The sequence below is a fragment of the Empidonax traillii genome, unplaced genomic scaffold, assembly GCF_003031625.1.
Source record: "Empidonax traillii isolate 1590-97213 ecotype Southwest subspecies unplaced genomic scaffold, ASM303162v1 scaffold29:size1973556, whole genome shotgun sequence".
Classification (NCBI taxonomy): domain Eukaryota; kingdom Metazoa; phylum Chordata; class Aves; order Passeriformes; family Tyrannidae; genus Empidonax; species Empidonax traillii.
The window spans coordinates 973,613-996,495 of record NW_020955222.1 but is presented as its reverse complement, the minus strand read 5'-3'; the positions used below and the strand labels follow the sequence as shown (position 1 = coordinate 996,495).

At 39.5% G+C, this 22,883-nt stretch overlaps 2 protein-coding genes across 5 annotated transcripts in view; both read left to right on the top strand.

Annotated features, from left to right (window-relative positions):
* Window positions 1-1,394: 1,394 nt before the first annotated feature.
* The window catches only part of ITGA1 (integrin subunit alpha 1), a 71,226-nt gene continuing 49,737 nt past the window's right edge, over window positions 1,395-22,883 (top strand). For 2 of the 4 annotated variants that reach the window (XM_027910500.1, XM_027910492.1), the window contains exon 1: window positions 1,396-2,112. In XM_027910500.1, coding sequence (XP_027766301.1) covers window positions 1,548-2,112 — 565 coding nt within the window. In that variant the 5' untranslated portion in view covers window positions 1,396-1,547. Of the gene's footprint in view, window positions 2,113-11,985; window positions 12,428-22,883 lie in introns of those variants that run through there. The other 2 variants (XR_003574209.1, XM_027910509.1) reach the window with 2 other exon arrangements.
* On the top strand, window positions 7,814-10,509 carry PELO (pelota mRNA surveillance and ribosome rescue factor). The gene is made up of 2 exons (XM_027910519.1): window positions 7,814-8,621; window positions 9,741-10,509. Exons 1-2 carry the CDS (start codon window positions 7,896-7,898, stop codon window positions 10,170-10,172), a joined length of 1,158 nt encoding a protein of 385 aa, XP_027766320.1. The 5' UTR covers window positions 7,814-7,895; the 3' UTR covers window positions 10,173-10,509.

Sequence of the window (22,883 nt, the reverse complement as noted above, 5' to 3'; positions counted from 1 at the left end):
AAATTAATATATCATAATACTAAGAACAATTGCATAAAAATTATTAATAACTCTTCACTGGAAACATTTCATTTTATTCTAAAGATGCTTATTCTCCTGTATGACATACATTCCCATTTATGTACCAAATATCACATAAACCTCACAGAGATTTGACTTATTTTAGTCCATGAGAAAGTCCCTAGTTCCCCATCTCTTCCTCTGACATAGTTCATTACATTACAAAAAGAAATCCTTCACTATGATTTGAAAGCAAGCTCAACTCCCCCATATACATTCAGTTGAAGTATAGTAACAAAAAAGGAATACAAAGATTAGGGTTTTTTAAAGAGAAAATGCAGCAATCCATGGGTATTCCATAGGCAGAATATATTAATAAAAAATGTATAAAACCCACCCAGCTTTGTAAACTGGAGTGTGCTGTTCTTTGGGGATTACCACCCAGTACCCAGATTTACAGCTCCGTAATAAACTACAAAATCACCTCTGTGTATAATTGGCTATAGCACACTGGGCTACAAATCCAGTTTTGCAATAACAGCAGTAGTAATATAACTTAGTAGCAAAAATGGAATTACAGCTTTTTTCCATATTCTCAGTCTTCTTTTAATTTGGATGCCATTTTCATTTTCTTTAATCTTATGCATAAAACCTTTGACTGGATAAATGTGCCTAGTCTTTTAAATTGGTACCAAGAGAGCTCAGATTCTCATTCAGCGAAAGTTACACATGCTTAATTTCTTCAATCTTGAATAGTTTCACTGAGGATTTTTGCTCTTCAAACCAGCTTTGAAATTGTGCACTGCTTTCTAAAAATTCCAAAGATCTACAAGTAAAGGTGCACCCAAACTGTTCTCATGAAATTAAGACAAAAGCTGGGAGATGCATTCAGCTATTATAGTGATGATTAAAAGCTGTAGTTTATCAGCCTCAGAGGAACTTGCCAAAATTCCACTAACTTCCACTTAGTCACCAAATTCTTTGCTCCAAGTCAAGGAAAAGGGAGGATTTTTCTAGAAATACCAAAAATCTCCAAATCTGTATAGAGTATTTTGTTTTTGTTTTTGTTTTTTTTTTCTTACTTGAAGGACCATAGGTTTTCTTGTTTTATCAACAACAAAATTATTTTTCACCAGCTCCAGTGCAAGAACTCACACTGCTGAAGGGACGTCACTCCTCCTGAGCATCATTCTGGTAAATTCAAAACGTCCTGCAAATTTGCTTTTCCTGAGTGTTCAACAAATTCTGAAAATCCCTACTCACTGCCCTGAATCTGGCTGATTATTACCTTTGCGATTTATTCAGTTATCTATTAATGAAGTCATTCTGGGTGCAGGGATGCCATGCAAACGTTCGACAGACGAGGGCAAAGGCAGCTGTCTGGTATTTTCTCTAGGCAGCAAAGCATAGGAGGATGCAAAGACTCGAGAAAATCGTACTCTCTCTGAAGAGTTACGGTATCCCCAGAGCCGCCGAGAATGGGGAGGGGGTGGCTGGCTTGCTCTCGCACGCAAATGACCGGCCGTAGAGTGCGTTTTTAAGGAGTGATGTCAGATAAATTAAACTTGAGCAGCCAAACACACTCCCTACCTCAACGACGCGTTTCTCCTGTTGACCAGGGCGAGAGAGGTGGCCCTGTAACACACCCAGCTCACTCCTGTCCTACTGGAAGGGGGGCTGGCCGGCGGGAGACACTTATTAATTATGCACGGGAAGATGTCCCTTTAAGGTCTGCTGTGCTCTCCGAGAACTGCAGCCGGAGGCTTAGTGGGGGAGATCTGGCTTTATTTATACATCCTAGAGCCGGGCGAGTTTTTCGGGGAGGTTTCCAAAGCTCAGAGGTCTTTGGGGGGGTGGGTGGGAGGAAAGTTGTGTGGGGGCAGGAAGCTAAATTCTTCTTGATACGAAGAAACAAACGTAAAGACCGAATAACAAACAGGAAATGCCTAACTCGGCGGCGAGGCGGACGGGCGGTGCAGAGCACTGAGCTCCATCGACAGCGCAGCTCCGCCGGCGAAAGGACCGCTCCCGCCTCCGCGACCCTCTGCCCGGGCTCCCGGCCCCAGGCTCGCAGGAGCCCAGGCATGGCCGCCTCCTACTGGATGCTGACAGGTAAGCAAAGCACCCTTTCTGCCTGCCAAGGTCCCGTAAGCAGCTTTGCTGTCTTCAAAGTACCCAGTGGGCGCTGGCACCGGCGAGGCGGCGTCCCCTATCCCCGATCTCTGCCTCAGGAATGCCCTTCCCGAAGCTGCCTGCCAGCCATAGGTCGTGAGGGACTTCCTCGGTTTGCTTCCCTCTGGGAACTTTAATCCTAAACCAATTTTAGAATCCGGGGGGTAAGGGAAGGCTGCTAAATGAGGATGAATGGCTGAGAAGATATAATGTAATTGAATCTAGCTTGGAAAAATAAAACCCACACAAGTTTGTTTGGGTTTGAGTTTTTGTTGTTGGGTTGTTTTCGTTTGGGGTTTTTTGTTTGTTTGTTTTGTTTTGTTTGTAATTAGGGTAGATTTTCTGTTCTCTGGCTCTCAGACTTCTCAGTAGTAAAAGGGGAAGTGAGGAAGCAATTAACTACACCCAACTCACTTCAGAAAGATGAGTTCATGCAGACATGAACTATGTAATATTTCCTTTTAGGGGTTTATTGTTAAGGAATTAATTGCTTTCAGAAAAATGAATACAGCAAGTAGCAATCTCCCTAGCTAATCAGTCTGTAGTAACGTTTTGGATATGAAAACAGGGGAATTCGAGAAGTGGGAAAGAGGCTAAGGCAATCCTAGGATTCATGTGCTTGCAAACTTGGACACTGAACTCCCCAGCAGCTCTTGCGCTGACAAGTAGTACACAGTGAACCTGAAGCAGTACAGAGGAAGAAATCAATTTCATAAGAATTGTCCACATGCAGGCAGCAGTAAGTGGGGAAAAGGCAAAACAAGAGTTTTCACCTCTTCCCTTTGTGCTTATTGTGCAAGAAAGAACAGATACAGGAAAATGTTAAAATCTGAATGTATTATTTTGGTGTGCTATGTTTAGCCATTGTTCCTAGCTGTCTTTATTATTACTACACAGTGATACACTCAAAAACGTGCTTTTATTTGTGTTCCTTCACAGAAGGAGGGTTTGTAAAGCAGCAACAATTTAGTGTGCCACAACTTCCCTTCAGAGCTGCTAAGTTGCCATTGGTACTGCTGACAGATAATTCACCAGTAATGCCAAAAAGGTTTACTTGTGAGATAGCAAGATATTTCAGAAGTAGGTCTCATCCAGATGTGCCAGGTGATTACGTTTTGGTGGTGGCAGGGTTTTTTCCTTTTTTAAAACGTTGGTGTGAAATAGAATACACTTAGAAATAAAAGGAGACATTACAGATACCAGGAATGGGATTCAAATTGACTCAAATAAATAAGAGACATAGTCCTACATAAACAAGTCAAAATGTCATAAAAATGTGATGAGTTTTAGAATTACAGTGGAATTAAAAAATTAATTACACACTACTCTTCCTTAGAAAGCAAAAAAAATAGGCCAATAATCTGGCAGGCCCTACCGGACAAAAACAACCTAGAATAAAGGAGTTGCATAGAGATGTATGTACATTTGTGTATTTATACAGATTTTTATTCTTTTTTAATTCAGCTTGGTTTTGGTGAGGCCTCTGAGAATCTTGAGTACAGGAAGTCTAACAGATGCAGACAGACAGAGAAGTGACAAGCCTGATAAAGGATAAGGAAAATGATCTATGAAGAAAGGCTAAATGAGTTAGACTAGAGAGTATATCCAAGAGCAAGAAAACTAAGGCTAAAGTGTTGAGCATTTAAAATAGATCTTTTTATCAAAGTATTATACTAAGAATATTCTTCTAAATGTCAATGTTTTCTTTGTTTTGTGAGAGTGCTCAATCATGACTTTCTATATTGCATAAGTTTACAAAGAGATTGATGAATAGCTGGTTCTCCCAACAAAGGACAAAACATAATCAGCATAAGTCACTATGCAAAAACCTTAGGGAATAGTCAGAAGAACTTTCTTATTCTTCAAGTTATAAATTGCTAGGACAGGCTTCCAAAAATCCCACCCCTGCATAATCCCCTTCGCTGAGACTTCTGATGAAGTTGGTGGAGAAGCCGTAAAGGATGGCTGGTATTTACCTTACCTGGCCTGAGGCAAGTGGTTTGACTAGGGATCTGCTGAAGTTTCCTCTAGCCCCACATTTCAACAGATGAGGAGAAAGAAAGTACTTAGCCTAAAGGGTTCCACTACTTCTTAATGCTTCTTCACTTACAGCTTTATGGAAAGCCAGTTCCTTCATGGACTTCTCTTCTTATTGGTGATGGTAATGTTGTACTCATCTTTATAACAGATATACTAGAGGTATATAATAGATAAATAGATACAGACAGAACTGTATGCAGAAAATGGTCTCTGTTCAGAGCCTGCACACTCAGGACAGACACAGGATAAAGGGAAAGCATGAAAACAGATGTTTTCTCCAGTTTCCATCTCTATCTTTTGATTTTCCTTTGGTCTTGGAACAATAACATCCAATGTTCCCCAGCAGATTTCTCCCTATATCTGAGATTCTTTCCCACTAGCTTTTCTTATCCAGAACTTGCAAAGTCTTACAAGTGTTTGCTTGAAGTCCAGCTAAAGTGGCTGTAATATAGGGGAGAGGGTTCCTGTGCACATGACCTATCTTTGTCTAAAATCTGTACATAACCCATCTTGATAAAATAGTTGATCAAAATTTGAAGACATAGGATAGTGTGTCCTAACTGCTTTCAAAATAATGTCAAAAAAACACGATGGCTCCAAAATCCCTGTGAAGATATGCTATCATCTCTTTATTCTTATCTTGCATTGTGCTAAGAATGTCTGAAATGGATGACAAATTGCTACAATTATTAGTACCTATAAGATTGTTTTTTAAAAGTAATACATTGCAAACTGTTAGGTTCTATTCATAGTTTCAGTCTTTTATCAATATGGGACCAGGCTATGCAATTTTGAACTTTTATGTTAAAACTGTTTGTAGAGGTAAAAGCACCCACTTGTTTTTGTTCTACCAGCATCAAATACATCTCTCTCTCTGTGACACTAGCAAGATTAGTATGAACCTAAAAACTTACATGGTTCTTAAATTTTTGTAAATGTTTTTCTTCTACTGCTCATTCTTTGGCATTAACAAATAGCAGTATCCAGTATTTTTTACCAGAGTAGGCAAAGCATCATCACGAGTAAATGTTTTCCTCTGTAAGTTGACAACAGTCTTGCTGGTTGCGGATATATCACTGAATATTTATATATCACTGATATATTTACAGTTGCCAAGTATACCAAGTATTTGTGGATCACTGTTCATAACTGTATAAATCTTATAATTTGTTATTTGAGAAAGGGCCCATCTCAAAATGTCTCTACAACAGTCAATTTAATATTTTGAGTGGCAACTTTATTTCAAAGTTGTTCTTTTCTTTGGGTTGTTTTTTGTTTGTTTGTATTGCTGTGGGATTTTTTAATGCAGCAAGTCATCTGATTTCATGAAATAAACATTTTCTACTGGTTGGTACTGGATGCCAACTTGCAACCTTTATCTAAACTGTATCGCTCCAAAAACGTGAGGCTGCTTGCAAAAACCTGACTGGAACCAATAAGCAGAGGAAAGTTTGTACATACACAGCAGTAAAAGAATAAAAAGTAAAATAAATATTAATGTGGAAGGTAAATACGCACTACAATTGTTTTTCCTTGAAATAATAGCATGAGGTCAACATGCTATCAACAGGTGTGATTTTATAATTGAAAAGAATGTAAAGAAGAAATTATATTGGTATGTGAAAGGAACTCCTTAAGAAAAGCTGAATGCAGAGCGTGTCTCTGTTTTTGCATTAAAACATTAATGCACAATTATTAGTATGAACAAGCTCAAGTTAAGCAAACAGTTATTTATGCACGTGCTTATGTTATATTCCCTTGGGTGGTCCAGCTTCCATCTGTGAAACTATTCATGCTAAAAGAGTTAAGAATGTGTACTCACAGGAAGAGACTCTGAGGTCTGATAAATAAATCCTATTATGTAATATCTGATAAAGTTGTTTGTACACCAGAATCAAATTTAGAGACAAGGAACACATTACTGGGCCAGATCTGAGTTCACTGTCCTGTCACAACTGACTAGTGCTAGATACTTCAGGGGAATTTATGTGTACACCATAATGGGAGATATGGGATCATTTTTGCTTACAGTAGCCTTGTATCTCATTAAATCCTTGACTCCAAAGCCTTTCCACTTCAGCAAATTCCATAATCCACAGTGGTTTGTTTTTTTTTTTTTCCAAAAAAAGAAATATATAATGGAAAACAGAAACTTCCTTTTAACCATTCTAAATTTTCCACCTTCTCATCTGTAGGAGGCCATCCTCATACTTTTCTGTTATCAGACTGTGTAGTCATTCTAAACTTAACGTACCTGTTCTAGTTGCCATGCTGTTTCAAAAATAAGCTACAGAAGTTAGAATCACAGAATTTTAAGGGGTTGGAATAGACCTTAAAGATTATCTAGTCCCAACCCCCCCGCCATGTCCAGGGACACCTCCCACTAGACCAGGTTGGTCAAGGCTCTATCCAGCCTGGCCTTGAATACTGCCAGGGGTGGGGCAACCTGTTTCAGTATCTCACCACCTTCATAGTAAAAAATTTCTTCATAATTATCTAACTCAAATTTCCCCTCTTTCATGCGTACCCATTACCCCTTGTCCTATCACTATAGGTCCCGATGGAAAGTCCCTCTCTGGCTTCCCTGTAGGCCCCCTTCAAATACTGGAAGGTTACTTCGAGGTCTTCACATAACCTTTTCTTCTCCAATATTAATGTATAATGAAACAGTTTTTTTATCATCTCTGGCTTGTTAAATTTGTCTGGGCTGCAAACTGAATTGTGTAGGAATTGTTCAGGTCCAGTTTCTTTGCAAGTATCACTGAACTAACTGGACTGTGGTTTTGCAAGGCACGTTACTCATATTTGTTAACATCAAGCTTCGTTTAACACGTGCTCGTCTGTCCCTGAACCAAGATGCAGGAAACCGTCAAGACTCGTGCAAATTTAACCAAAAACTTTTAAAGTTCGGTTTAAGAGCAGCGTCCAAGTAACAGTCCAGGTTTAGATTTTGCTTCGTTTAGATTTCAGTTCTCGTTTCGCTGTGTGACCGCCGGCCGCCGCAGCTCGGCAAAGCAGCTGCGGGGGTGGCACTGCGCGCCCCGGGGCACCCCGGCACCCGCCGACGCGGCCCAGGGGATGGCCACGGCCGTGCCGCTCGTCCCTTTCTTCATCTGTGCCCGCAACTTTCCACATCTGCTTCGTTTTACCGGTTTTAAGGTTTTTTCTCCTCTTGTGAAATGTCAGGGGCCTCGCTGGGAGCCTCCACGGTTCTGAGCTGCTGCCGCTGTGAAGCGCTGTAGAGGACAGACCAGCGCCACCGCGACCCGCTCCCGCCGCGCTCCCGGCGAGGCAGCCGCGGGGATGCACCCCGGCTCGCAGCCCTCGCAGCACCTCGGCCGCCTCCCCCTCCCTCTCCCTTTCCCTCGGCAAGGTTTCCCCCTCAGAACGGAGACCCGGCACTGGCCGCGGCTTAGGCGCCCTCCCGCTACTCTCGCGCATGCGCCGCGACGGCCGTGACCGGCCTGGTGAGGAAGCGCACACGCGCGCGCCGCAGCGGCGCCTGTCTGAGGGAGCGGGGTGCGTGTGCGCATGCGCCCGGGGAGCTGGGGACGGTCGCCGCGCGTGCGGACTGTGGCGGTCTGGGCAGGGGTCCGGCGGCGGGAGCGCGGAGCGGGCGGAGCGGGGTCGCGCCTGAGCCCGGGACAGTGAGGGGAGCCCCTTCGGGCACGGGCACCGCCGGCATGAGGCTAGTGAGGAAGGACCTGGAGAAGGACAATGCGGGGCAGGTGACGCTGATCCCCGAGGAGCCTGAGGACATGTGGCACACGTACAACTTGCTGCAGGTCGGGGACAGCCTGCGCGCCTCTACCATCCGCAAGGTGCAGACCGAGTCGGCCACGGGCAGCGTGGGCAGCAACCGCGTCCGCACCACGCTCACCCTCTGCGTGGAGGCCATTGATTTCGACTCGCAGGCTTGCCAGCTGCGCGTCAAGGGTACCAACATCCAGGAGAACGAGTACGTCAAGATGGGCGCCTACCACACCATCGAACTGGAGCCCAACCGGCAGTTCACGCTGGCCAAGAAGCAGTGGGACAGCGTGGTGCTGGAGCGCATCGAGCAGGCCTGCGACCCGGCCTGGAGCGCCGACGTGGCCGCCGTGGTCATGCAGGAGGGGCTGGCCCACGTCTGCCTGGTCACCCCCAGCATGACACTCACCCGCGCCAAGGTGGAGGTGAACATCCCCCGCAAGAGGAAAGGGAACTGCAGCCAGCACGACCGCGCCCTGGAGAGATTCTACGAGCAGGTGGTGCAGGCCATCCAGCGGCACATCAACTTCGAGGTGGTGAAGTGCGTGCTGGTGGCAAGCCCGGGCTTCGTGCGGGAGCAGTTCTGTGACTACATGTTCCAGCAGGCAGTCAAGACTGACAATAAACTTCTGCTGGAGAACAGGTCCAAGTTCCTACAGGTAAGGTGCTAAGCAGTGGCTTGAGAGTTGTCTGTCTGTGATAGTAAAACGTAGTCACATGGGAAATAAGTCACTTACTAGACAAATTTCTTACTGAGCATCATAAGGAAACTATTCTCATGCCTCTTGAACTGTAAGGTAGTTATGCGTGATACAGGGATGGTTCCCTCCTAGGATACCTTAATGTGGACTAGGGAATGTATTAAATATATCAAACTCCCTATGAAGGTGTATTTATATGAATATAAATGGTGTGAAGTTTGAAGTACAGATTGGAAAATATTTGACTGTACTATTACTCTGTCATGCTGTATAGCGTGCACCTTTAATAACAGCTTTCTAGAGATGTTTTTTTAAAAAGTACGCGGAAGTGGTATAAGTTAGTTAATTTTGTTGTTAGTCTTGAAGGTTATGCAGATCATGGCATTTTTTCTTATTTCTTCGTCATCTCATTGATTGAGTGGGTGGGAGTTTTGACCTTTTACTGAAGTGGACAAATTTGGGGCTTAAAATGAGTCTTTATAAGGTTACATGTATAATTTTTAAGTTAGAGTGGGCCTGTAATCTGTACTTGCAAAAGGCTGGAGGCAGGGTGAGTGAAGTGTGTTCCAGTACTTAATGTTCCCAGCGTTAGAAGACCCAGTGCTCCAAGAAGCCTTTTGCGCTTGTAGTATAAAGGTAATAGTATGTGTGAGAAGTTTCAGTGTACTTCACAACTTTGCAAGCATAATAGCTGTGCAAGACTCAATGCCTTTGCACTAAATCTCTGCAGTCTTAAGAGGCCTCTTCTGGAATGCTTTAAAAGAGAGAGGCTCAGGTCTCAGTTTCTTAGTAGTTTCAAGTAATCCTCCCTTGAGGGGGGCATATTTAATCCAGTCTTTGAGTAAGTGAAACCCTTTTCTTTTGCTCTTCTTGAAGTGCAATTTAAGGGATTTGGTGTGGGTTCTGGGTTGCAGGAGAGATCCTTTAAGAAAAGAAAGTTTCAAGAAGGAGGTTACTTCCTCAAATAACTGTCAAGGTTATTGTTATTTATAGTGGAAGATATTTGTGATTGGATAATCTAGAAAATGGTCCTTTCTCTTTGAAAACACCAAACCTCTGACTTTGTTTTCACTCCAGGTCCACTCTTCCTCAGGACATAAATACGCTTTGAAGGAAGCACTCTGTGACCCAACCGTAACCAGCCGCCTTTCCGACACTAAGGCAGCTGGTGAGGTCAGAGCCTTAGATGACTTCTATAAAATGCTGCAGCACGAGCCTGACCGGGCTTTTTATGGCCTGAAACATGTGGAAAAGGCCAATGAAGCCATGGCCATTGATACCCTGCTGATCAGTGATGAGCTTTTCCGGCACCAGGATGTGGCTACCCGTGCCCGATACGTTAAGTTGGTAGACAGCGTGCGGGAGAACATGGGCACAGTGCGCATTTTCTCCAGCCTTCACGTGTCTGGAGAGCAGCTTGGCCAGCTGACAGGGGTGGCAGCCATCCTGCGCTTTCCTGTGGCTGAGCTCTCTGACCAGGAAGATTTGTCTAGCTCTGAAGAGGATTGATGACACTGACTTCATTCCACAGTTTCTTTTCCGTGTCATGCTGAAATGACATTGAAGGCACTTCCTTCCTAAATACTGTGTGCAGATGTTCCATGGCATGTAATTATAAGTTAGTATACACAAAAAGTATGTAGCTCTGCTGAGCACACTTCTTGATACTGTTCTGTAATAAGTTTTGGTATGTGTTGAAGCTGACTGGTTTTTGCAAGTTACATCACAAACCTCCAGCAGTATAAGAAACTAATTTGGCTCCCCAAAGCTGCTTAGTCTGTATATAAAGGCAGACTGGTAGCCTGGTGAAATATGTATGAAAAAATAATAAACTAAGAGGGAGAAATTCATGTCAGACTATTTCTGTTCAAGTGCTTGAAAAGACTATTGAAAGACAAATGTAAACTTCTTCATGCAAGATCTATCAAAACTGTGCTCGATCTTCTTAGGAAGTTGCTGTTCTTCCTAGGATGTGTCAAAGGAATGGGGTCAGCATCATTTCGTAGGGCATTATGAGTCTAACCGCTTAAATATTTCTGTGAAACACTTGAAGCGGTCTTTCTGAAATCAGACCCTTTAAGTTTTCCCCTAATGTGATACTAGATGCAAGACAAATGGTGACTGTTAGTCACCCATTTTAGTTACCTTTTTGAATCCTGTTACCTTGTGAGATTGTTGTAAAGGCTAACAAGGTGTCATTGACTGTATTCTGCTAAATTGGCATTATTTAGCACCCAGTTCTGAGAAAGTGTATGAAAAGCCTTATAATATCGGGACCCTGGTTTTCATGAGGAATCTTTTGACTTTAGTTAATGTCATAATCTGGTATATTTCTATTTAGATACCTCTTTAAAAACATACATAAGATGTGATGCAGAAATTAAGATTATGAAATTATAAATCAGACTTCATTCTAAGGTAATGGCAACTGTAAAAGTCAAAATTACCTCTTCAGTTATTAGATCTGGTCAAAGTATGGAGAACCACAGAGAGTTTTGTTTCTTCACTAGGCAATAAATCTTAGGCTGAGGAAGCTGAAATTTCTGTCAGATTCAGACGTAACCTGTGAAGAAATTGTTTCAAACCAGTGTTTGATGATGTGGCTTCTATGTGTAAATAAGCATTCCTTTTTTAAATGTGGTGGAAGGTGGAGAACAGGAACCATGGAAGACTTCCGAAACATGGAAAGGGACATAATAGTGGAACTTTAAAAAATAAAACCACTGAAATTCTTAGTCTGGGTATAATAGTTTTAGGAAAGCATTTTTAAGGGTAGTCCCATGTTAGCTGAAAACTCAACCTAAACTGATAGAGAAGTACTTTTGAGTTAAAAGCCACTTCCCTTTTTTCACCATCCACACGGTCTTAAAGAATTCATGATCAGAACTTATATTAGAGGTATAGCCCTGTGATTCTTCTTTCTTCAAAGACAAGCAAGCCCATTGAGACAATTGTTTACAGTCAGCTTGCACACCAAAATTCTGTTATTTGAGCTTTACATTTTTGTCTTGAATGGTGTTGGGTGCTACAAGTCATAGAACGCTCAGGTAGATTTCCTTCAGCAGTTAAGACTGGTTAAATTAACTTCTTTTTTCTTTTAAAAATTTATCTACACTGGTTATACACTTTACCATTTAGAAAGCACCCTGATTCCTGCTATATAGGGTTAAATGTAAAGAGCATCTGAAGGAGAAAAACTGATCTTCAATAAATACTACTTACGTGCAGCAAATTATGGGCCTAAATAAACTCATAATGTCTAAACAAAGTCATTAATTTCTTTATAAACTGGTATACGTAGTGCCAATTTGTTGCAATTTGAAACAAATGGACTTACGTTCGAATTTGTAGTACACCACAAATTCACAGTTTATTTCTCAACAAACTGAGAGGCAAATCAAACTGTTCTTTGGTTGTGGAATGGATTGCTGTTTTACCAGACCAAATTGGTTCCACTTACTCCATTTTAAGCCAGAAATTATGAAGAGTGTACTGCAAGATTACAATGTCAGTTTTGTGTTTAGTGCCTATAGTGTATCAGCCAGGAAAGGAAGCAGCCATTTTGTTGCATATTTATTTTAAGGTAGAAGAGCAAACATCTGGTAAGAAAACATGAAAATAGTGATTCTTTGAATTATTTACGCTTAGAATTAAAATTTTGTCCTGACTTTACATTTTGTGTATTTTTTGGTTTTTTAGCTATTCCTATCATGTCATTAAGTCTCTGAAAGAAATGCACATGGAGTTGCCCTAAGTATGGAAGGGTGGGATTTTTCTTTTTTTTTTTTTTTTTTTTTTTTTTTTTTTTGATAGCCATTTTTGTAGTAAAATAAATATACAATCACTATGTATACAAATGCATCCTGTTTCAGGAAACAGCTTAAGAGCTTGGTATTGAAAGTAGGCTGTGTTCAGTAGTTGCAGATGCTTGACCTGGCCAAGTTCCCGGGTTGCTAGTATCTTTCACATTTCAAGGAATTTGGATTAGTTGAAAAGTCCATATTGACAAACTTTCTTAATGCAACCTTAGTGTGTGTGCATAGATGACACTTGTACAGAAGATGGAGAAAGTGCTAGAGCCATGGAAAAATATTTTTTTTTTAAAGTAACATGAAATCAGATTGATCAGATTGACCCTCCTGTGCTCTATAGTGATTCAAATAAATTTATTAGGCCATAATGCCTCTCTTGCAAACTCGTACTTTGGAGCAGGCCCCAGTTTGTCATGTCATCTTTGGCATTTGAATCCATTTATCATTATAGAATTTTTTGTGGTTGTTTACCAACTAAAGTTTGGTGCAAAATGTGAGGTCACCACCAGCTACAGACCAAAATAATTCTACTAGTTAAAAAGCAAAAGATTAATCTTTCAGTAAAATCGCAAGACATTTAACAGTATTTGATCTAGGAAATTTCTCGTCTGCCTCATCTTGCCTTCACCCATGTATAAGTAAAATGCTAGTAGTAAATTATCTTTGGACCACTCTCTGACCACTGCTGAGACAAGAGCCCATACCTCTTCAGCTTAATTTGTGCTGGGACTAGGCTTGATGGTTTTAAAGCCATGTAAGTAAATGTCTGAGGTAATTTTCATTAGCTACTATTCTCTCATAGGTTAAGTAGCCCTGAATTTTAAAACTAAACTACCATTTCAAAATCTCGGTCTAACTTGTGGGCTGCTGACCTTAGTTTGCCTATTTCTGTGGAGTTATATTGTACCTCACTTCTCATTTGACTGATTTACGTCTTAAGCCTCCAGGTTTTTTTCTGTAAGCCGCATTATCCATCCAGAAAAGTGTACCTCTATGCTTGTGATTTGTTGTAGATCACCCATTGCATTCGATTTTTTTGAGATTTTCATAGCTTTATTTCTAAAGAAAACTAGCGTGTTTCATACAAGAGTACTTACCTAGTTTTGCAGGAAAGAAAAAAATCCACATATTCTCAGAATGTTTATGCTGTGTTTTTATCTGAATGCACATTTCTACAGTGTGTGGTCTATTGCTTCTACAAAAGATCTAAGAAAACAGTTTTTAGAATGTGGAACAGCAATTAGAAAGTCTGCAATTAGGAGTTCTTGTTTATAACGTAACATAAGAATTCCTGCAAGACACATAATGACAAAAATATGAAGGAATGACTTCAAAAAACTACTTATCTATGTACTTTTTAGATACAGCAAAACTTCAGATTTGAGGTTTTTTTCCTTGCTCTCTGATACAGCAGTTGCTTTTATCAGTTCCCCACCCCCCTTTTTATTTTTAAAGATGAAATATTTATTTTAGAATGAAGTTCTTAAAAGAGCTAGGTGCATCTTAGGTTTAGTCGGATAAAAAAAAGAAGAGTTTCTCTGACCTCTGCTAATGCAGGGAATGATACAGGTCTAGCAATCATTCCCTTCTCAGTTCGTGTTCAGTATACACCTGCAATGTGAATGATAAAAGTTTTGATTCTTTAAGAACCTTGGATTTCTCAGTTCTGATTTGATTTAGCAGATAGTAGGCAGAGAACGGTTGACAGGGCTTTATTAGATTATTTTTCAGTATCTCTGTTTCTTTTCTAAGAGCAACAACTTGCTTATAGACACTTTTAATCAGATTTTGTATGGAAAAATAGTATTTTGAAAGCTTACTGTTCTGCTAATTTAGGGTTAAGAAAATGCCTAATGGTCTTGTGATTATTACTGTGATTCTTAATTCAGGCTCTGACGTGTGTTGAGCCTGAGCTTTTTCAGTAGTAGAAAAAGTAAACATAGGCTGTGGAGCTTCTTGTGTGACAGTTGCCCAAAGACTTGCTGAATAAGGGTAATGTTTAGTCCTGCCACATTTTTTATGCTTGACTCAAGTAGGGCATTGACTTGGATTTGAGGATAACTGCTTGCATGATAGAGAATATAAAGGAAAGAAACATCTTTAGTCTAACAACCAAACTGCATATCCTCTGTGAACTTCTGAACTTGACTATTTTAGAAATCCAGTATAGCTTTTCTGTGAAAAAACTGTCTCTTGAGGTGCCTTAGCCCAAAATAAAGCATGAGGAAAAGGTCGCTGAAATCATACTTGTTTACTCTCTTGTCTGAAAATAATTCTTCCTTTTGTCCCACTTAAGGGCTGTGCAAGAAACAGAGTGGAGACTGGTATCAGAGCAGCCCTTTCTTCCAAGTCATCGTCTTCTGGAAAATGCAACATGAAGCAGCAACTTTCAAGCCCTGCCAGCTCTTGTCAGCTTTTGCTGATCAATCTCTAATTTACTGCCCTCTTTTCACAGCTAATGTAATTGCTGTCATGCTGCTCTAATAATTACTTATAAGTCAAATTAGAGCTGATCATGAATCCTCTGGTGAAATAGCTGTTCCGTTAGAGAATGTTAATTAGTTGAAACCAGCCCTCCTTTTTAGGAATGTACATACCAGACTTGATGGGAAGTGTTCTCTCTGGTCCAAAATGGAATTTCTAGTCAAAGCCAAGCCTGGAATAGTGAAAAAAGGGCCTAAGGGCTCTAAGCAGTCATATGGAACAGAAGATAACACAGCTTAAGACTGTTTTCCATAATTAACACTAGGCTAAAGGTGCTCCCTTTTCTGTCATTGTTAAGTACAACTCCACACTATCTAAGCAAAAAAATGTATTTTGTCTGAGATAGCTAAGTCACATCTGGCTCAGGTATGACACCTCTTGGGATGAGGGAGGCACTTTTCAGAGTTCTGGAACTTGACAGGAAATCTTGATCCTGAACTTCAGATCCTGTTGAAAGCTGGGCAGACTTTTTACTGAAAGGGCTTCTATACAAAGATGTATGTGTGTGTGTTAAAAAAAAGCTAACTTGACTCTTAGCTTGTAGTTGCATTGGTAAATGAAGGAATGTCTTGGGATACAGAGTTGGCAACTATCTTCAGGACTCAAAGATTTGTTTATTGTAGGAGGAACTTGGTAACAAGTGATAAATTCAGGATTTCTAGCAGTTGTTCAATGCTCATGAGCATTGCCTTCAATGGTTTCTGATACCCTGAAAGCTACAGCAGGTTTTGCTGAAGAAAATTGTCTTTTCTTTGGCCTGCAGTGTTCAACCTGGTGGTTTCTAGTGTTTTAGATAGTTTAGTTTAGGTGTGAGAGAAGTTAATTAATTGCATTTGTTTATCTTGCCCGAGTAGTTGTCATAAGACCATTTCCATTCCCATTTGCTAAAGAAAACTAGTATATCCCGTATAATTTTTCCTCTCCTGAGTGGAAATTCCTGTTCTGAGATAGGGTGTCTAAGAGAAACTGAAATGGACTCTGCAGAAACCCTGCTGGGTGAACATCAGCTTTCTGCCAGGACAGTGAAGTCTCCTGGGGCAGTGGCTGCCCTTGCTGCAAGGCTGTATGTAGGAGCTACTGGGACAGCAGTGGTGAGAGCCAGAAAAAGAGCAGATGTCTCATGAGGGAACTTATCCAAGTTCCAGAGCTGTGAGAGAAGATGAAAAGCTATGGTTTAATGGAAAACATGAGGTGCTGATTTGGGTATGTGACTCCTTCCCGAGGGAAAGATGCAGTGAATGTCTGAAGTATCCGTACTCAGTTCTAGCAACTCATGCTCAGTTGAGGGTAAGATGCCAACTGATGTGATTAAGCTCTTTGTGTGTGTCTGAGGGAGAGGAGCCTTGAGCCTGAGGCCGAGACTTGAAGTTGAGATATTGAGACCTTGGTAATCTTGTCACTATGGAGTGACTAATTTCTGACAAGCCCACTACACGAGTGTCACATGTGGAGTCATTGCTGTATCTGAGGCTTGCAAAGGACTGGTTTTGTTTTCCTTATATACCTGTCTGAAAACCATGTTCTTTTTCAAAATAAGGTGAGGTGTTTTGCAAAACAAACACCTCACTGTGTCTAGTTGGCAATATGTGTGAAAAGCCAAGGAAAACTTCCTAGTGAGGCATTTAAAAAAAAAACAACCAAACAAAAAACAACCAACAAAACCAACAGAAGATGATTGAAATAAACTTTTCAGAGGTTTTGGGGGGTGCCTTGCGAGAAGAAAAAGAGAAAGACAGATAAAACTATTTGTAACAAAGTTTGTTGATGGTTTTTAACAGCTTTTCAAGCAATTTCAATTAAAGGATAGTTTTTAAAGACGGGTGAGTCAAATCAGTCAAATGACAAGTTTTTAAACTTTTCTTTGGAACACTCCAGAAATCAGTTATTAAAACTCTTATTAATACACAGTCAAGCATTGTGATCTTGGTAAACAACTGAGTTGTGATTGCATAAGTTGTTGCAAGCTGTCTGCATATGTTTTATCCAAGTTTGCATGGTTCTGTGTATTTTTCTTATGAGACAAAGCATTTTGTTAAAAGAACAAATTTAAGTGTTAAGAAAGAGCAAAATTAATGTTGGCCACTAATGCTGACAACTGCGAGTCTAAATTTTCCTAATTCTGAAGACAATTTCTAATTTTTTTTTGCGGGGGGGGGGGGGAAGAACAGTGTGGAAATTGTCACTGAAAAATGCTTAATGCTTCAGGCCTTAGTATTTTGAAAATGAGCTTTTCACTTCTAGAACATTTTTTAAACTACTTTGTTCTTCCCTAGTTTAAGCATTTTTTTTGATGTAAGAGCTGGCAAGAAATAATGTATGTTAGCAGAAAGTTCCTACTACTGGAAAAATGAGAAATTGGAACAGCCTTGCAGTCAGAAAAAATCAGAGCAAGAGGTCACTTTTATATGGAATTTTTTTTACCCTGAAAAATATTATGTAGTTGCCAGCAACAGATAGGAATCAATTCTAAAAGCAGTCCTGCACCCCATGCTTGGAACAGAAGCAGAGCACTTGCTGGTTTTTTTCTACTAGAGCATTGCCTTGCCCTCTTTATATCTGTCCAGTTCTTAGCCTGTTTATTCACACCTCATCTCAACAAACACACCAGATTAAACCACAACTGACCTGCTGTCAGACAGGGATTAGCTAATGATGCATCTGAGCTAATGATGCAAAAATGTTTAGATTAGGTACCTGATAAGGTTTTAATGAGTGCTTTCCTTTCAGTCTCTGCCAGTTAGGTGTCCTCCAGGAGCTTTAAAGGTTATTAAAAATAATTTTGAGTGTTTTATTTGTAAACACGAGGTGTCAGACAAGATAATTATCATTAAATGTGTTTCCTTTAGAAAGACTGTTTTCTCTAATCATTCTGAAATCAGTTGCTGTGAGTTGCTCCTCTGTGTCTGTCAGCACAGCTTGGAAAAGTTTGTTTCATACAAAGGCTACTGTGGTAGCCAAAGAGCTGTAGACCAAAGAATAAAAAGAGCTCAGCATTAGTACTGCTGTGCTGCTTCATAGCTGGGCAGGAAGGAAAAGCTGGAAGTGATCTACCAGTCTCTGCTGCTGAAACTATAGTTGAGGTGCTACTTGTATTAGCTGATGTTAAATCTGTGATAAGGTAGCACATATTTGCAAGAGGGGTGTTGTGAGACATAAGGGGATGGCATGCGGGTCATTTGCGCCTTTTAGAAAGTCCTTTTCTTCACAAGAAACTGTTGACTTCAGAAGACTGAGTAACTTTTAACCCCAAAACTTCAAAGTGGTATCTACACAAGAAAATAAAATTTTATCACTATTAAACTTCCATGGTACTTCTGTGTAGGTGATGGAGATGTTTGAAAGAAAGAGTAATGGATTCTTTATGGAAGTCCCCATACCACGAGGATACTTTCAGAACAGGCCTGGTCTGGACAGATATCTTTAAAATCATAGGTGTACTTCAGTGCTGTGGGTGGGAATTGTAAGTTATTAGTGCCAGTAATTTATGTAGAAAACTCTATCTTAAACTTCATCTAAAAAACAGGATGTTTTCCTACCTCTAGGATCCACCTTTAATTTTTTGGAGTGGAAACAAACCTTCCTTTTTTAATCTTTTCATGGCTAGTTCCAAATTTCCCTGAATTGTTTATTGACCGATAAAATATTTGCAGTAAAAAAACCTAGGATTAATTTTGCAGTGCTTTCAACTGGTTTGCCAGTTGTTTCCCTACAGCAACACTACAGCAAAAGAGATATTTATGCTCTTACTGGTACTTGAGTGCCACAGTCTTTAAGTAGATATGGCTGACGATGCATATTATGCTAAAGTTTTCAGTATGTTGTTAATCAGTATTGGTAATTCATGGTGATATACTAGATTTGGGATAATTTATTAACTTTTTAATTAAAAAAGGTATCTTGACTATAAAAATATACCACCTAAAAGAAGAATATTAAATATCTGTAAACCTTTACTGCAATTTAAAAAATTACTTTTTTTCATACCTTCAGTGTGAAATGACAATGATCTTGATCATATGCTCCTCCAAACATGTCACACATGATTCTTTAAGGGAATAAGTTTCTAGCATACAGTTAGAGGTCCATCTTTTATGCTTATTTCAGCTGAGTGATACCAGTGGAAGTTGGCATTTTGGTTTAGTCTTTTTTTCTGACGAACTCAAGTGAACACTGTATGCCATTTCCTGACCTCCTGCTCCATGAACCCATTTACAGAAAGTGTGGTTTTTATCTGTTGCCTGTAAATTATGCTCACCTCACAGATAGACTGGAGATTAGCTACTATCAAATAAAATGTCAAGCTTGTGAAAGTCCTTGTGATTGTCTGAGACCATAAGAGGAGTAAAGCTGCTTGATTAAATAAATACATTTAGCGGCAGTCTCATGAACTGCCTAGTGCAATTCTAGTTTTTCTTTTGTCCAAATGAACAAACTTTTTTATTGCTGATCTTCAGTTTTTCTTGGGGTGCAGAGTATTTCTTAGGGTGCAGTGTCTTTCTTAGGGTGCAGTGTCTTTCATGATGTGCATGTGGTGGGTTTTGTAGCTTTTACTTAACTTCTGTGGTGAAGTTCATGGAAGACCATTATTACCCATGCTGGCACATGCTTGAAACAGGCTCAGGACTTTGCTGTGAGCAGGTCAGACCTGATCTGTGCAAACAGGCAGTGCCTGCTGTACCATGCTCTTGCAGGGCAGCACTGGCTTTCCCTTCAGGCATTTCAATACTGTGCAGCTGGGGATGAAGAGTCACTTCCATGTGACCTTGTGTGAGAGCCCTAGCATCTGGGAACTACTCATGGTGGAATTCCAGCATTTCAACAAAAATGTGACTTACTTTACATTACTGCCTGTAGCAATCTTGTATCAACTATATTCTCACTGTAGTAATTTTTCTGGTTACTGATAAGAGAAAAAGTTTTAAGAAAAGAAAATCTTGAACAATATTATTGGCAATAAACTTGATTCATTGCAAACAATTAACATACGCAATAGGAAAAAGGTATTATTTGCATGTTGATTCATTTTTTCAGTCCAAGCTCTGTGTCAAGCATTTTTAAACTTTTCAAAATTAGTTTTTTTCAAAAGTAGGTTTTATCCCTTACTCTCCACTTCAGCTCTCAGAAAGCTGCAGGTATAATTATTTAAATTTTTAAAAATGTTTTTAACTTTAGTAGGATACTTACATTATTAAAAGTGTTTTCCATGTTAGACTGATGTAGTATTTCCCTGTGCATTTTAAACAGAATTCAGCTTTGACAGTGTTCTTTTGATATACATTTTTTTTCTGGAACCTATTAGCTTTATATAGCAAATTCACCTGAAAAGTAATCTGAGCCTTAGTGCTGAGAACCAGTTTAAATTTTATGAGTTTTCAAGTTTTTGCTGGAGTAGGAGAATACATATTGGAAACAGGGAAACAATTATATTTTATGTTGCCATGACATAAGAAGCTACAGAAACATACTGGTTTCCTCTTACTCTACTAGAAGGTGACTCAGATAAAAAATACTAAAATTCTGTTGTGTTACAATGAAAAATTATCATAGATGCTTTATTATCAAAAATAGTAGCTAAATTGTCTCTATACAACTTGACTATAGTTTGCTGGTTGATTTGTTCTTTTAATATACACATCTGAGATTTTGTTCTGAAGTGTGTTTATCCCCCACTTAAGTCTATCATTTTTGCTTGGTCAAGCTTTCTGCTCGCTTTTGGGTTTTTTCGCCCCAAAATTAGTGCACAGTAGAGTTGTGTGAGACCACAGGAAAACCTAGATGTTTGTAAGACTCCATCTTTTCCTTTCCGTTGCACTCAAAAAAAAAAGAAAAAAAAAATTCAGATCACAGCTGAAGTCATTTTGACGCATTTTATAAACTATGGTTTTGTAGCAATATGTAGAAACTGTCTTGGATTTAAGTTCTGTGATGCTCTAGCTAGCTGGATGTGAGAAGGTCATATCAGGATATTGATTCAGTTGAGAGCAAGCCAATATGCTCAGCATAAGCTGATGAAAGACAAATTTTTTAGTCATTGTGAAGTAAAGAAATGGAAAAAGTTGCTGCTTTTCAACAAGTCTTTATTGCCAACAAAGCATTTGTATTCTGATAATAACTTAAGACTTTTCAAAAAATTAACCAATAACCCCTGGAAACAACTGGGGGAGAGGGGGAAAGAAGAATAAAGAAAAAAGTCCAGTAAACAAAAAAAATAATTGCCCTTCATCCATGTTGCAAATGGAGTGATGCTCTTCACTCATATGAGTGAAGCATCAGTGTATTCTATTGATATAAAAGAGTGAATTGCTAAAATTCATTGGTAAATGTGATGGTGGTTTCACAAGATTTAATGTCAAAGTACACTTGACTATTTACATAATGGAGGGCAGAAACAAATAAAACTGTCAGGGAGACTGTCCTATTGGGTCATCAGGTTCAGAAAGGACCCGCTTGCTTTCTAAACTCCTCTCAAAGAGAACTCTAGGTGCAGCCAGACCTAATTCTAGTCCCAGACTTGGTCAATGTTTATGTCTAAAGGATTATATGTACACAATCACTCCTTTGTATCACTTAGATAAGATGTCAAAGTTCAGCATGGTGTTGTCAGTTACTGAGAACATACTGTGGCAAGGAATCTCTCAACCTCAAGGAGAAACCTTGAGAGGTGTCCCTTCTCAGGGAGAGAAGGGAGCACACTTGCTGTCCCGGTAGGGAGACAGTAACATAAGTTTTCAGTTAGGCATTTTTTACATCAGTTCTCAGATTATCACATTTCCCAGAATGTTTGAAAGGAATTTCTGTCCTGGGGCATTTATAGGCAGTTCGTTTTAAGTTTGATGGGGTAGGCTGGCGAAGTGTAGACTTATTAGATAGCGTGATTTGTTTTAAGGTTTATTTGGTGCTATGGTTCACATTTTCTTAAAGTCTATTTACATTTTTTTATATGTAAATAACAGCATAGCAGCAATAGCTTTACCTTCCAAAGTGCATTAGTTTGTCTGCAGTGTTTGGCAGTTTTCTCTGATTTTTGACAGATTTTTTTTTTCAAAGGTAGCTTGCAAGTTGGCAAGTAAAAAAAGCAAGTACAAAGTATAGATTCAAGAGAAACTTAAAAATGTGTAAACAATGTCATTTGCAATTTACATTTGAACACTGACAAGTAGTAAATTCTTAAATGATTAAAGGATAAAAACTTAATAGATTCGGCCCTGTCATGAGTATTCGGGACTTTCTTTTTCCTTAGTCTCTATATTAATATGCTAAAATTATGAAAGATGGAGGCCATGTTATATAGTGACAAGTCACCAGTTTCCATCTTCTCAAAATAAATCCCCTTTGAATGGCAAATGGTAGTTACTCTTGAACACTATTACACTTACATCTCTGCCTCAAAATTTCTTTCATGGTTCTACAAGCTTTCATGTGTTTTCATTATGAGTTTCAACTCTGATATTGTAACATACAGTTTTGATTCAAAGGTACATGTAAGATAACCAATTGTTAACTGTAATAAACTGGCACTATGTAAGGATGGTAATATAATTTTTTTTTAAGCAAATAGTGGTGGGGTTATGTTCATTATTATTAGTGCTATCTATTGCACAAGCCAGCAGTATCTTTGGATTGAATCATAGGCATAAAGTTAGAGGAACTGTTGTTTGAAGTGACGTGATTTATGTGATTAGATAAGCTAGGAAAGGTATGGGAGCTACTGCTTAAGAATGAAAAAAAGATTGTGTTTGCTTCCTCCCATTATTGAAGTGTTGCAGAATTCTATTTCATAGGAAGTATGAAAAGAATACTTAGAAATATTTGTGGGATATTTCACATGAAAAGAATTATAACACTTTTGATACTCAATTAGCATCGTACTTTAAAAAAAACCAGTAAGAGTCATATTGGATCTAATTGGCTTTTTTTTTTTTTT